The following is an 11,452-nucleotide window of genomic DNA, read 5'->3' as shown; positions in this document are numbered from 1 at the left end:
GTGCATACATATTACGCAAAGGATAAGAGATTTGCATTTTTTCACGTTCGTATATATCGATCTACGTTAATTATAATTTTTTGCTCATTTTCTAAATATATGATCAAATTAGTAAACTCATGTAAATACAAAATTCTTTAGAAGCGAATACCTTAACTAGAATTTTAAAATATTAGTTTAAAACTTTAATCGATGATGTATGTATCCTCGGAAAATCTATATAATGCAAGTGTAATTTACGCGTTTACGTAATTATCACTTATATTACGGAATAAGGATTCTTATACAACCATGATTATATTATAGGTAGAGCTATGTACAAAGTTAATTCAATGTCTAAATATCAAGATATTGACGTTATCGAAAATTCGCTCCAGTCAATATTAAGTAACTCTGTTTGTCAAAAGTGCGCGCACTTAAATATGCTTCAATTATTAAAAATATTGCAAGGGAAACAGCGGTCATGCATGTTGTTATACGCTAGATCGGTGATGCAGATCTCTGCTACCTCCAGGCAGATATAAAAGACATCAGTATACAGTACTTATACTGATATGCCACTGGATTATAGGTTGAAGCAATGGGAGAAAGGAAAATTCCTGATATAACGATGTATCAAGCCAAGCAATGAGATCGAAATTTTATTTAAGAAAAACACTAAAATTAATCTTGCATTGTAAATATCAAGGGTTATCGCCGGCCTGCAGACCTTCGACCGAGGTAGGTATGTCGAATATCATGCAAAAAAAGGGTCATCGCGATCTTAACGTTCTTTTAATATAGTTAATAATAAAATGCCTCAGCATCTTTGTATCTTAATCATGTTTGCGCTTGGCTTAAATGCATCGTCGACTATATTAACGTTATCGCGTGTAAATAGCACAATTTAATCTGGATTTTCTGTAATGTGCCTTAGTAACGATCTTGCGGGCGTGTGAAAATTCACACAAATCAGAATCTAAAAATGTAAAAAAAATTACGAACAAGTTTGGCAATAGCAATTTTCCGTGTTTGTAATTTTTTCCAAGGGACCTATAAAGGACCATCAAATACAAATAGTTCGGCAAGTGTCTTTTAATAATTTTTTTTTTTGTTTCGATTTTGCGGTCCCGCGGAAGTTGTCGCGTAATTCAAAACACATTTTTTTCAATTTAATTATTTTTTGCTATAAAAAATGCAAAATCTTCAAGAACGAAATTGCAGCGCCAACTACCGGTAAAAAGGTAAAGCTTTGTAGAGATACGACGTCATTGAATCTATATCTATATATTCTATATATGTATCAGTTCCAATTAATCAGTAGTATAGGTATATCCGCGAGTGACTTTTGCGTGTTTTCGCAGCGTTATGTCTTCTTAATTAACTACAAGTACGACAAAGCTTTGTTAAAATGAGCGAAGCTGCTTCGTCGAGTGAGAAAACAGCGGCTGAAAAGCACGCGGAGAGAATAAATCGTCTAAAAGGCCTGCAGCAGAAGAGAGTAAGTATTACATCGAGTTAACCTCATTCCTATCTTGTATCGTATGTTTACGTTTTTCATTCATTGTTACCTGTCATTGTATTTAGGGGCGGAAGGTTAAAATTATTTTTCTGTCTTATTTAGTTCGAGGCACGGCAACAAAATCACAAAGAAGTCGTTGAAGAGGACAAACGCAATAAGTTGCCTGCCAATTGGGAGTCACGCAAACGTCTGGCGGACTGGATGTTGGAAGACGAAAAAAAGAAGAAAGAAGCTGAAGAAAAGGTGTAGTATCTCTCACATATATAGTCAATACTCAAGAACTTACTACTATTATTGATAAACTTTTGCTAATATACCGTCATTGTTTTAGGGTCTAGATTATAATAGGGTAAAATTGTTAAACATAGATGCATTAGAGGCAGAACGATTGTCGAGGAAAAAGAGAAAGCCTGCACCAAACAACGGTTTTGCAGATTTTGAACAAGCTACAATAAGACAGTATAAAAATCTTGTGAAAAATGTAAAACCAAACATGGAGGCTTATGAAGAAGCCAAGGAAAAACTTGGGCCTGCATTTTACGGAGACAGAAATACTATCTTGCATGGTTTGCATAAGGATAAAAAAGAAGCTATTGACAAAATGGTCACAGACTTGGAGAAACAGTAAGTTCGAATGATACTTTTCACGCTGTTATGTCCAAGCAAACACTCCTTTACAATTTATTAATTATGAAATATTTTTACAGGGTTGCAAAACGCGAAAAGTACAGCAGAAGGAGGATGCACAATGACGATGCTGACATTGATTACATTAACGAAAGAAATGCTAAATTCAACCAGAAACTTGAAAGGTTTTATGGTGAGCACACACGAGAAACAAAGCTCAATCTGGAGCGTGGTACTGCCATTTAAAAACGTTGGAGGGCTATGTATAATGCGCGTACTATTCATCTTAAAATAAGGACATTAAATATTTTACAAGTGATATTGAAAACAAAACGTTTAAGTATTAAACGATTAATTAAAAATTAGTATATGACAAAAAGAAAATAAATTAAATTTACAAAATAATAATTTAATTATTTTATTTCGTGGATTAAAATATAAAAACTGTCTTTTAAAAACTAAATACAAAGTCACATATCTTTTTTTATAGTTTTTCATTTCTAATCTCATCACCTATATTTTAATTGAAAATAAAAAATTTAATTACAGTATACACATATATTCAGGTCAGTCATTTCAAAGTATTTAAAAATCGTTTGAATTAAAAAAGAAATCATGTTATATATACATAAATTAGCTTAATAAATTCAGTTCATGTTACACCACCCAATTATGGACTGTTCCTGTAAATAAAACGAATGAAAGCATATTTTAAACGAAATTTCGTTATTCTATTGTCACGTATGTACTATTCAATAAATATGTGACTATTCAATAAATCGTCATTCTGTATACTCACGTCGTGGTGAAAAATTATGGTGACGTGTAACTCGTATATGGATGTCTTGAGTTTCGCCTATAGAGAGAAACGTAAACGATATTGTTTTCAATAGTATTAAGTTTGTTTGCAAACTCTCGTGTCAGGCAAACCATCAATTCAATGTATTAGGAACAGTCAAAACAATACGAACGTCTTAAATATAAAATTAATTTTATTTCTCATAATTTTAGGTGGTTATTTCATTGTCACTTAAACCATGTTTAACATTATTATGTTTGTAGATCATTAAAAGACTCGCCAGAGTCGGGAGTGCACTTATTTCGAGTTATTGCAGTATGTAGCATCTTTTTCACACAAGATCTCAGAAAATTCTTCGGTTAGTTTGTATCACAGAACAACGAAAGCACAAGTACGCTAATGTCGTATCAAGCCAAGTGTCGTGTCAGTCGTGTAAAAACTTTCGTCATATTAATCACGCATCGCAAACTAAGTATAGGCACACACCGCACACTTGGCGCATGCAGAGTTATATATTATCGTATAAAAAACTGGTGAGTTCGAAAAATAGACTCGTTTTTATCTGGACGTCGACGGAAAGCTCGTCGTGAACCGTTGATTTGTACTTCTGTTTTGCGTACCTTGAGCGCCCTCGACGACCCTCGGCAAGTTGCATTCCTCGCATATGCTCATCAGTGGGTGATTGCCGAAAGTACACCTGACGCAGATCCAGGCAGGACCGTCGGCCTCCTCGTCCTCTACCCTCGGCTCGGCGATTCGCCTGGGGATTGGTTCCCAGGCGGGTCGTTGACTAGGCAAAGGAGGCGGCACTGAATTGCTCGACGGCAGGGGAACAAACTCCTGGCCAGTGTAAATACTTTGGTAAAACTCCTCGTCCGTTTCTCCGAGCGGTACTGAAAATTGGATGCTTCTTAGCTGAATGCGATACTATAGATATTTAATTTTAAAATATAGCTGATCCTCTTGGATCCCCACCTCTTGGATCCGCCGAACTTCGATCGACCTCCTCGGCTAGTTTATCACATTCTAACTGCAACTGATATATTTCGCTTCGCAATTGTCGTTCGATTTGCTGAAAATCAGAAAAGCCCCGATGTGTAAGTCAAGTTTTTGGATACTTGTATACTAGTGATTATACCGAGCAGCTTTTTATATTTTACCTTCGGCGACTCTTCGGTTTCGTGAAGCCTCGTTAAATTATTGATTTCCTTTTTTATGCTTTCCAGTTTCTCCTTTTCTGCAGCCAGAGCTTTGGTCATTCTTTCCTTTCTGATTAATTGATCCAACACCAGCGGTTTGAATTTATCTTCAACTGCAAAATTAGCAACGGATATGACATAAGACACACAGTTTGCATTACAATGGTACTATTCTTAGACATTGCTCTGACTGAGGTGTAGTATTCAGATAAATACATGTAGTTACGGAAACTGAGACAGAGAGCATCAACGACATCTCAGGTGGATTGAAGATCGCAATACGAACTAGGAAAGACTCTATGTACTCGGCACCGGACTCTATGTATAGCTCGCGGCGTGGGTCAGGAATGCGTAAATATCTTTCGGCGCGTGGCAGCGGCACGCAATGCGATATAGGTATCTGCACGCGTGATAGCCAATGGCACGAGTCCATAATTTGTCCAGGTGATGTAGGTGTACATTGAACCATTAATAATTACACGGCCATCATCGCCGACTAGAGCTACCATTAATTTCGCAACGCTTGACTTGAATTCTATATTGTTCAAGAAAAAATATTCACCTTGGTCCAAGATAGCTTGGAACTCCGGAGGTATATCGTCGTCGTCTTGCGTCTCCTTCCGAACACTTGCGGAACTAGTAGTTTTTGGTACCCGCGGAATCGCTCCGAGGCTCCTCGACGGCTGGGGCCTAGAACTAGCCACGGACGTGGTCGGCTCGATCGTCGTTACCACCGTAGGTGATCCCGATGTCGTAGGCCTGAAATTCGTGGACAGAGCAACGGACGGCGTCGTTGGCAGACTGCTCGGTACGGCCGAGGCGATGCTGTGCACGGGGAGACCCGACGGCGTCGTCGGAGCGCTCATCGTCGTCGTCGGCCGTGGCAGCTGACTCGGCGGACCCATCGGCAGTCCTAGATTCAGAAAATGGTTGATTTACCACGCGGCGAAGGAGATTGTTAACGCTGAATAAACATTATGCGTACCCGGTGGTCTGGACGAATTGTGGGCCGCGCCAGTGGCGAGGCTGTTGGGCCTCTGCGGTACGGGGGGCGGCCTGATCCTAGCGGAGGTAGCCCCGGTGCTGCCGTGACCTATGCTTATCTGGAGGCGGCTCTGAAAGCCTCGAGGGTCGAGCGACGAGCTCGAGTACGTCAAACTCGAGCCGCCCTGAGAGCTTATGTCGATCGGCGCCTGAGGTTCGGATGAGGGCTGCCGCAGCGTTAGGCTCACCGAGGTGAAGCTTCGCGTCGATGGTGGACTCGCCGTCGACGTCGGCGGAGGGCTTGAGGGATCGGTCAGTAGCAGGGTTTGCTGCTGCTGATAGAAGGCTGCTGGTGATTCCTCCTCGTCGGGGGACACCGTCTCGTGAGGCGGCAGCTCGGAGAGAATCAGCGGTTCCGAGAGCGAGCTTGGAGCCGTGAGACCTGTTTATCAAAACGATTACAAAGATATGTTTTATCGACAGCTGTGGCTTTAACATAAGGTGTACTAATGGCTACAGGTAGATTAATGCTCGTTTTTTCTTAAGCAAACGTTTACCACTTGAAGCAACTCTGTGGCGCTGACTGGCAGTATTTTTAATTGGCGTAGTTAAGGAGCGCTGATAATTTCGACTGAATATCCATATACGTATCAGCCAGCAGCAGGAAACTCAACAATCGTTCGTATCGCGCAAAGTACACCAGAGCAAGTGTGCACGAGCAGCGCAATTTTAACGAGACAGCGATGAAAAGTACACAACGCACCCGGGTTCCCAGCCGGATTCCTGGTCACGTTAACGCTGAGCTCGAAGCTGGGCTTTCCCTTGGCAGCAGCGGCAGCGGCAGCCTCTTCGAAGAAGCTTCCCGTTCCGACGCAGGAGGCCGGCGCCGAGGAGGCCTCCGATTTCAGCATCGCGGCCCTCTCTCCGCCTATGTCCAGCGAAGCGGGTCTCTGGGCTCTGTGTCGAGGCGCGGGCGTGAGCTCCGCCGGCAACCAGCGCAGCTGCGAGAACTCCTGGACCGGCTGGTCCTCGGCAGAGGAGCGTCGACTCATGAGGGCGAAACTCAACGGCAGCGAGGGCAGGTCTGCTGGCTGCAAGTCCGGCTGAGGCGGTGGCGGTGGAAAGGCTCCTGGCGGAGGTCGCGACTTCTGGCTGGCTCGCAGACTCCGCGCGCATGACTCCCTGTCGTAGCTGTTCTGAAACGGAATTCGTTGGTCAGATAGATTTACGTATTACTGGTATATATATATATATATATATATCTGATATATTTCTTTTTCGCTATTTGTTAGCTCGCTTTTCACACGCCAAACGGGATAATTAGTGACAAACGGTTGTTGGATCGTTATGGAGGAGCTTAGCCTATTATTAAGGTAGTTCACTCAAAAAATTAATATTTTTACAAATTGCTGTAAGTTTGTAAATATATCCTATGAAGTGTCCTCTATATAACGTGGTAAAATTGTTTACCCCCCAAGCGGTATGATTTTTTAAGATATCGGGTCTTGAAGTTGTATATTTTAACATGGGAAGGATAGGCTAAGTGTCTAAATTTAGTGTACGTTTTTGAAAAGTTACACCAATCGAAAGTTTCAATTCTATGCTATCAGTATATCTATATATGCGCGCGTTGTGTTTCTCACTTTTCTAAGTTTTAAGAATATTTGATGCTCTAAACACTTTCTATCAATATTTTGATATACAAAACTAAAGATTCTAGAGTTTTCACACTTGATAACACTGCATAATATTTAAAAAAATTAATTTTCTAATTCAACCTTGAATTTAGCACCACTGGGCCAAGTGAACTACCTTAATCACTTTTGAGATGCGCCTAAACAGGTTTGCTCTGCACCGATTTTCAGGAGGAGCTTTGAGGGGAAAAAATGTGTTAAACAATGGGAAGGTTAAAAAAAAAAAAATTAAAAATAATCTTATTCCAAATTGTGTCGAGACTATTGTGCATGAAAATTGTTAATTACATTCTTTTTTAAGGACTTTCGTTTTGTAAAATAAATATAACTCTAAAGCATTCCTGGGGTGTAAATGTATTGGGATGCTAACAGGTGAATGCATCACACACAGCAAAGTATAAGGAGCAGCCCCATCAGGGTCTCATGCATTGCAATCACGCGTAGCAGACATGAGAGAATTGGCGAGCGTGTTATCCCGTATACCTGGGCAATGCACTGATAGACGACGTGATCGGGGAGCGCAGGGAACTGCTGCTTCAGCTCGTGGAAGAGCTGCATGATGGCGATTTTAGAGCAGTGGCACTCTCCCATCGTGGGCCCCCATCCTCCTAGCCGCAACTACCTGCTGCCCCGCAACGAATCAATGCAATTTTATTTACATCCATTTTTCCAAAACGTTAATAATGTTCAAAGCCAGAAACTGGAAAATCCAGTCGTCGAAGTCTATGAAGTATAAAGCAAGCAACCACGTCGCATTCAGCAGATGTACAGTACAGGGAAGATCGGCCGCAAGCACAGAGTGTATATAGAGAAGAATAAAAAGAATAAGGAGGCGGAAGACGAAGACGCGGCTCTTATTTATAAACCAGTTGACCCATTTTTCCGCGCACGAGCATACCTCCGAGCAAAAGTAGCGACTGCAGCAGAGAGAAAGAGAGGCCGAGGCAGGAAGCGAACGCAAGGGCGGACACCTGTCGGGTCGCAAGCGCGCGCGCATAATTAGCCGGCGAAGTGCCCCCACTCGCGAAAGAGCACGTGCTTTGGCTTTTCTCGTTGTGCGCTTGCCAGTGGGCGGAACATTTTTTCTCATTTCGGAGCTTTTTGCGCTCTGCGGGTCTGTATAAAGCTTGCGTAAATTCTATTAGTGGCCGAATGAATGAATGCGGAAAGGCGCGTTTCGAGCGTACAAGCGGATTTAAACGCGCGCATAAACCTCTCATTAGGATGTATATTAAGTGCGCGACTCTCGCAGATCGTTAACCCTAGGCTTGGCGCGCAAGCTGCCGCATGCGGCTTCAACGACTGTACCGCAGTGATTATAACATATCCTATTATTATATGCAACAGAGGAAAAAATATACCTGCGATTCGGTTGGCTTAGTGAAAACAGCCGGGTCCGATCAGACCGCGTCGTTTGGTTAATCTTGAATCAAGGTCTTGAAAATAAATCAAGCAACCCTGCTTTTTTCAATATAGCTATTCTTATAACATTTGGATGTTCCTCGGCGCGCAGCAGCTAAAATACAGCGGTACAAAATTACGAGCTAGAGAAATAAACGACTTTCGATCTTCGTTATAATACGCAGCTCTGCACTGTATCGCAGTTCGAAACGATCCACAAGCACTAAATCAGACTTTCGCATAACTGTAGCCGCGGTGTATCCGAAGTGTATCCTCGCCATACATCGGCAACCTGGAGAGCGGCGAGAAAACGAAACACAAAATAAACTGGCTCGGAATCCGCGTCTGGCGCTCGGCCAAAAGCTCGTTGCACGGCCGAATTAATGTTCCCCCCTGCATCGCGATTCCGAAGCGAGTATCGAGTAGCTGTACAAGTCCAGGGCACATTTTCTTTACATTCGCACCTGGCGGCAAAGTGGACATACGGAAGCTCGAGTGACGTACGGTTCTGTGATGCTAATGAGCTTACGCCAGTCGCGAGCTCGTTAATGAGCTCGAGAGGCTTGGCTTTTTGATCTCTCGAGTCGAGGCGCATTTATCGCTCGCTTTTGATGAGACTATATGGAAATCGAGGAGTTGAAGTCGGAGATGAAAGGCTGATGCTTCGCTTTCTTTTTGCAAACGGAGATATTTTCACTCTCGAGTGTATATTCTCGGAGTATTGTATCATTCGTTGCTGCGCGTTAAGAGGCAGCTCAATCTTGTCAGTCGCACAAATTGCAGCGAGTAATTTTAGTATGATCGATGTCAAACGCGAATATATGGATGTGCCCCATCACGTGCTTTCTTTCAACCGAAACATTTAAGTGTAACAAAAGTTCACTAAATCCGCTCTCGGAGAATTGCTATGAACAGCAAAACGCTCGTTCGCGGCCAATAAAGGCGCGCGCCCGTGCGTATACGAATGCATGGAACGCACGCAGGGAGAAAAGGAAAGACGCAAATTCCGCCGACAGTCGAGAAGATATTTGTGTCATATGAAATACAGTGGACCAGTGCGCTGGAGGATGTGCCCAAGTAAACGCGGATTATACCATGTCAGCAAGGGAATGTTGCGGTCGCTTGGGAGTGCGAATAACTGATGTTGGATTTCCCTGATGAAAATTTCGCGTCGTTATTTGGATCTGGGAAAATTAATTGAGAAGCTTGTTGGTTTGAAAAAAGTTGTTTTCTGCATTATTGGAAGTCTAGGACGAGAATAACAATTATGTAAAGTACAAATTTTCAGTGTTCAATGAACAAATATAATAGCGATTAGTTTAAAAAGTGGTCGGTTCATTCGTGCTAACTAACTCGTGACTTAAACATACACATATAAACAAGCATCAGATTGAGCAGATAAAAATAACAATTTTTCGATTTCTCTTTCAAAAATGTTCTATTTCTCTCTAGTGTATGTACACACAAATATCAGATGTTCGGAATGTTTCCTCCTCAAATAAACAAGACTCTTTGAGATGTTTATTATTAGTTTGTCACTAACAAAGTAAAGAATATTAATAGTATAACAAGACTACAAAGTTTTCGGAGCATTAGCACTCGCATTGAGAAATATTTGGCAGCAAAGGCGATAAAAAACCGTTGCATAACCGATATTTGATAAACCTATCCCGCTTCATAAAGTCAAATTGAATCGTTTGCAAAATGAATTATTACATTCGCAGATTAAAACACCGAACCAAGCCTCCTCCGAAAAAAGTGCATTCGAAATCGTAGAAAACGGCCGAGCAGACGAATCCTAACCTCAAAACAAACGACGACTTCAAACTCCCACACTTCAAATAAAGAATACGCGTAGGCAAGGTTTACCTTTTGTAACGAGTCTTTCGCCGCGGGATCTCTCGCACCGTCGATACCCACACTCGTCGATTACTATTCCACGCAACGGCTACCAGACAACAAACAAACCTTCGATCCCCACCACGCCTAACCTGACGACTGTACGTCGAAACAGGTCGAAAGTCTGCACAGCAGCGATTATTGACGACTTTCCTGCATCGTTGTCAAAACAACAATTATCCCCCCCCCCCCCATACAGGATCCAAATAACACACATTGCTTGCTCGGAGAGCGTCGACATTGAGAATCTCACGAACACTTCGTATCACTTTGAACGCAACGAAATCGGAAGAATCGTCGGCGATAAACAAACAAAATTTACACTCACCGAACGGCACCCATCGAATTGTTCGCGATGCAATCCGAGGAGCCAATATGTGCCCGTGTGTGTCGAAAGAAGTACGAAGGCTCAGCCGCACGCGACTGCAGCACTACTTATAGTGTACTCGTTGAGTCGCTGCTCTGTTGTCTTCTATACACACGTACAACAAGCCTATTAAAAACCGTGAGAAAAACAAGCTGAACGCGCCTCGCGCGAGAACTACTCGCGGAGAGACTAGACGAGACGGCGACGGCCTAGCCGAAGACTGAAGTCGGTCGTTCGCTGGCCGTTGCGATCAGCTGTGCACTGCGCCAGTCGCGCACGGTAACGCTCGGTTCCTCGAACAATCTTCATTTCGACGGACATACACTGTTATTTCATTCTCGAATTATGCTTTTAAACGTTCGCTTTGCGAATAATCGAACGTTCGGCGGACGTTTTATTGAAAAATCGAAGCCTCGGAAGATGAAGGGGGATTTAAACGGAGCGCGGCTGACCAGCGTAGTCAACATGGCGGCTGTTACGAGGTTTGCCTCTTATTTATGAATGGGAGGAAAGTGCAAGGGCAGCGAGCGAGAGCCGGCTTCGTACTCTATTTTACAACACAATCTCCACGCGACGAGTGGATTGAACGGAGATTCTCTAACCGCCGCAGTCTTCTTTTTCCCGTCTCTTCGATTTTATTCGCTGACGCGTATTGGTACACGGCTCTTCGGCTTTTAAACGCTACGCGATGAGCTAATTTTAATTCGCGACCCACGCAGCGTCACGCGGGCCTTTTCTTTTGACAATTAATCTGCTGCTCCGATTGCGTGGCAATTTTTAATTCCTACTAATCGGCGAGTATTGTTATTTTACTTTTTGCTTTCCTTCGGCGAGGCGCGACGATTCTCTGAATGAAATTTTATCTTCCCTGCAGCGTGACGAGCTGCAATCTGCGGGTATTTATTCAATTTTGGCTCCTGCTCCCTGTGTCATTTAATACAAAATACGAGCGTGTGCTAATTCCGTTACATAAGGCAGCTC

At 42.8% G+C, this 11,452-nt stretch overlaps 2 protein-coding genes and 1 long non-coding RNA gene across 10 annotated transcripts; 2 read left to right on the top strand and 1 right to left on the bottom strand.

The window, feature by feature from the left end:
- The first annotated feature begins 919 nt into the window (after positions 1 to 919).
- Positions 920 to 3,133, top strand: LOC100113776 (pre-mRNA-splicing factor syf2). The gene is made up of 4 exons (XM_001601592.6): positions 920 to 1,480; positions 1,604 to 1,744; positions 1,833 to 2,125; positions 2,209 to 3,133. The coding sequence occupies exons 1-4, from the start codon at positions 1,391 to 1,393 to the stop codon at positions 2,372 to 2,374; spliced, it is 690 nt and encodes a 229-aa protein (XP_001601642.1). The 5' UTR covers positions 920 to 1,390; the 3' UTR covers positions 2,375 to 3,133.
- On the bottom strand, positions 2,533 to 10,802 carry LOC100678005 (TGF-beta-activated kinase 1 and MAP3K7-binding protein 3). Of its 8 annotated transcripts, none has more exons than XM_003424853.5 (10): positions 10,433 to 10,802; positions 7,288 to 7,429; positions 5,874 to 6,306; positions 5,112 to 5,552; positions 4,689 to 5,039; positions 4,088 to 4,239; positions 3,903 to 3,999; positions 3,548 to 3,820; positions 2,928 to 2,984; positions 2,533 to 2,811 (listed from the first exon to the last, which is right to left on the bottom strand). In XM_003424853.5, the coding sequence occupies exons 2-10, from the start codon at positions 7,393 to 7,395 to the stop codon at positions 2,786 to 2,788; spliced, it is 1,938 nt and encodes a 645-aa protein (XP_003424901.1). In that variant the 5' UTR covers positions 7,396 to 7,429; positions 10,433 to 10,802; the 3' UTR covers positions 2,533 to 2,785. The 8 variants fall into 8 exon arrangements, with proteins under 8 accessions (XP_003424901.1, XP_016837842.1, XP_032452302.1 ...); XM_016982353.3 differs by having other exon boundaries at positions 7,288 to 7,426; XM_032596411.1 differs by lacking the exon at positions 10,433 to 10,802 and adding an exon at positions 10,075 to 10,219.
- Positions 6,219 to 7,290, top strand: LOC116416316. The gene is made up of 3 exons (XR_004226772.1): positions 6,219 to 6,324; positions 6,403 to 6,483; positions 6,900 to 7,290. It is a non-coding gene; the product is annotated as an uncharacterized LOC116416316 (long non-coding RNA).
- Positions 10,803 to 11,452: the final 650 nt, after the last annotated feature.

The sequence above is a fragment of the Nasonia vitripennis genome, chromosome 2, assembly GCF_009193385.2.
Source record: "Nasonia vitripennis strain AsymCx chromosome 2, Nvit_psr_1.1, whole genome shotgun sequence".
Classification (NCBI taxonomy): Eukaryota; Metazoa; Arthropoda; class Insecta; order Hymenoptera; family Pteromalidae; genus Nasonia; species Nasonia vitripennis.
The sequence above is the reverse complement of the archived record's forward strand: the minus strand, read 5'-3'. Positions and strand labels throughout refer to the sequence as shown.

What these genes read in the sequence shown, in the direction of transcription:
- LOC100113776 (XM_001601592.6), top strand. Translation starts at nt 1,391, where the DNA reads ATGAGCGAAGCTGCTTCGTCGAGTGAGAAAACAGCGGCTGAAAAGCAC. An exon ending in AAGGCCTGCAGCAGAAGAGA is followed by an intron (nt 1,481 to 1,603) that starts GTAAGTATTACA and finishes TGTCTTATTTAG; the next exon opens with TTCGAGGCACGGCAACAAAA. An exon ending in GTCACAGACTTGGAGAAACA is followed by an intron (nt 2,126 to 2,208) that starts GTAAGTTCGAAT and finishes ATATTTTTACAG; the next exon opens with GGTTGCAAAACGCGAAAAGT.
- LOC100678005 (XM_003424853.5), bottom strand. Translation starts at nt 7,395, where the DNA reads ATGGGAGAGTGCCACTGCTCTAAAATCGCCATCATGCAGCTCTTCCAC. An exon ending in CAATTCGTCCAGACCACCGG is followed by an intron (nt 5,040 to 5,111) that starts GTACGCATAATG and finishes TTCTGAATCTAG; the next exon opens with GACTGCCGATGGGTCCGCCG. An exon ending in AAGTTCGGCGGATCCAAGAG is followed by an intron (nt 3,821 to 3,902) that starts GTGGGGATCCAA and finishes TCCAATTTTCAG; the next exon opens with TACCGCTCGGAGAAACGGAC.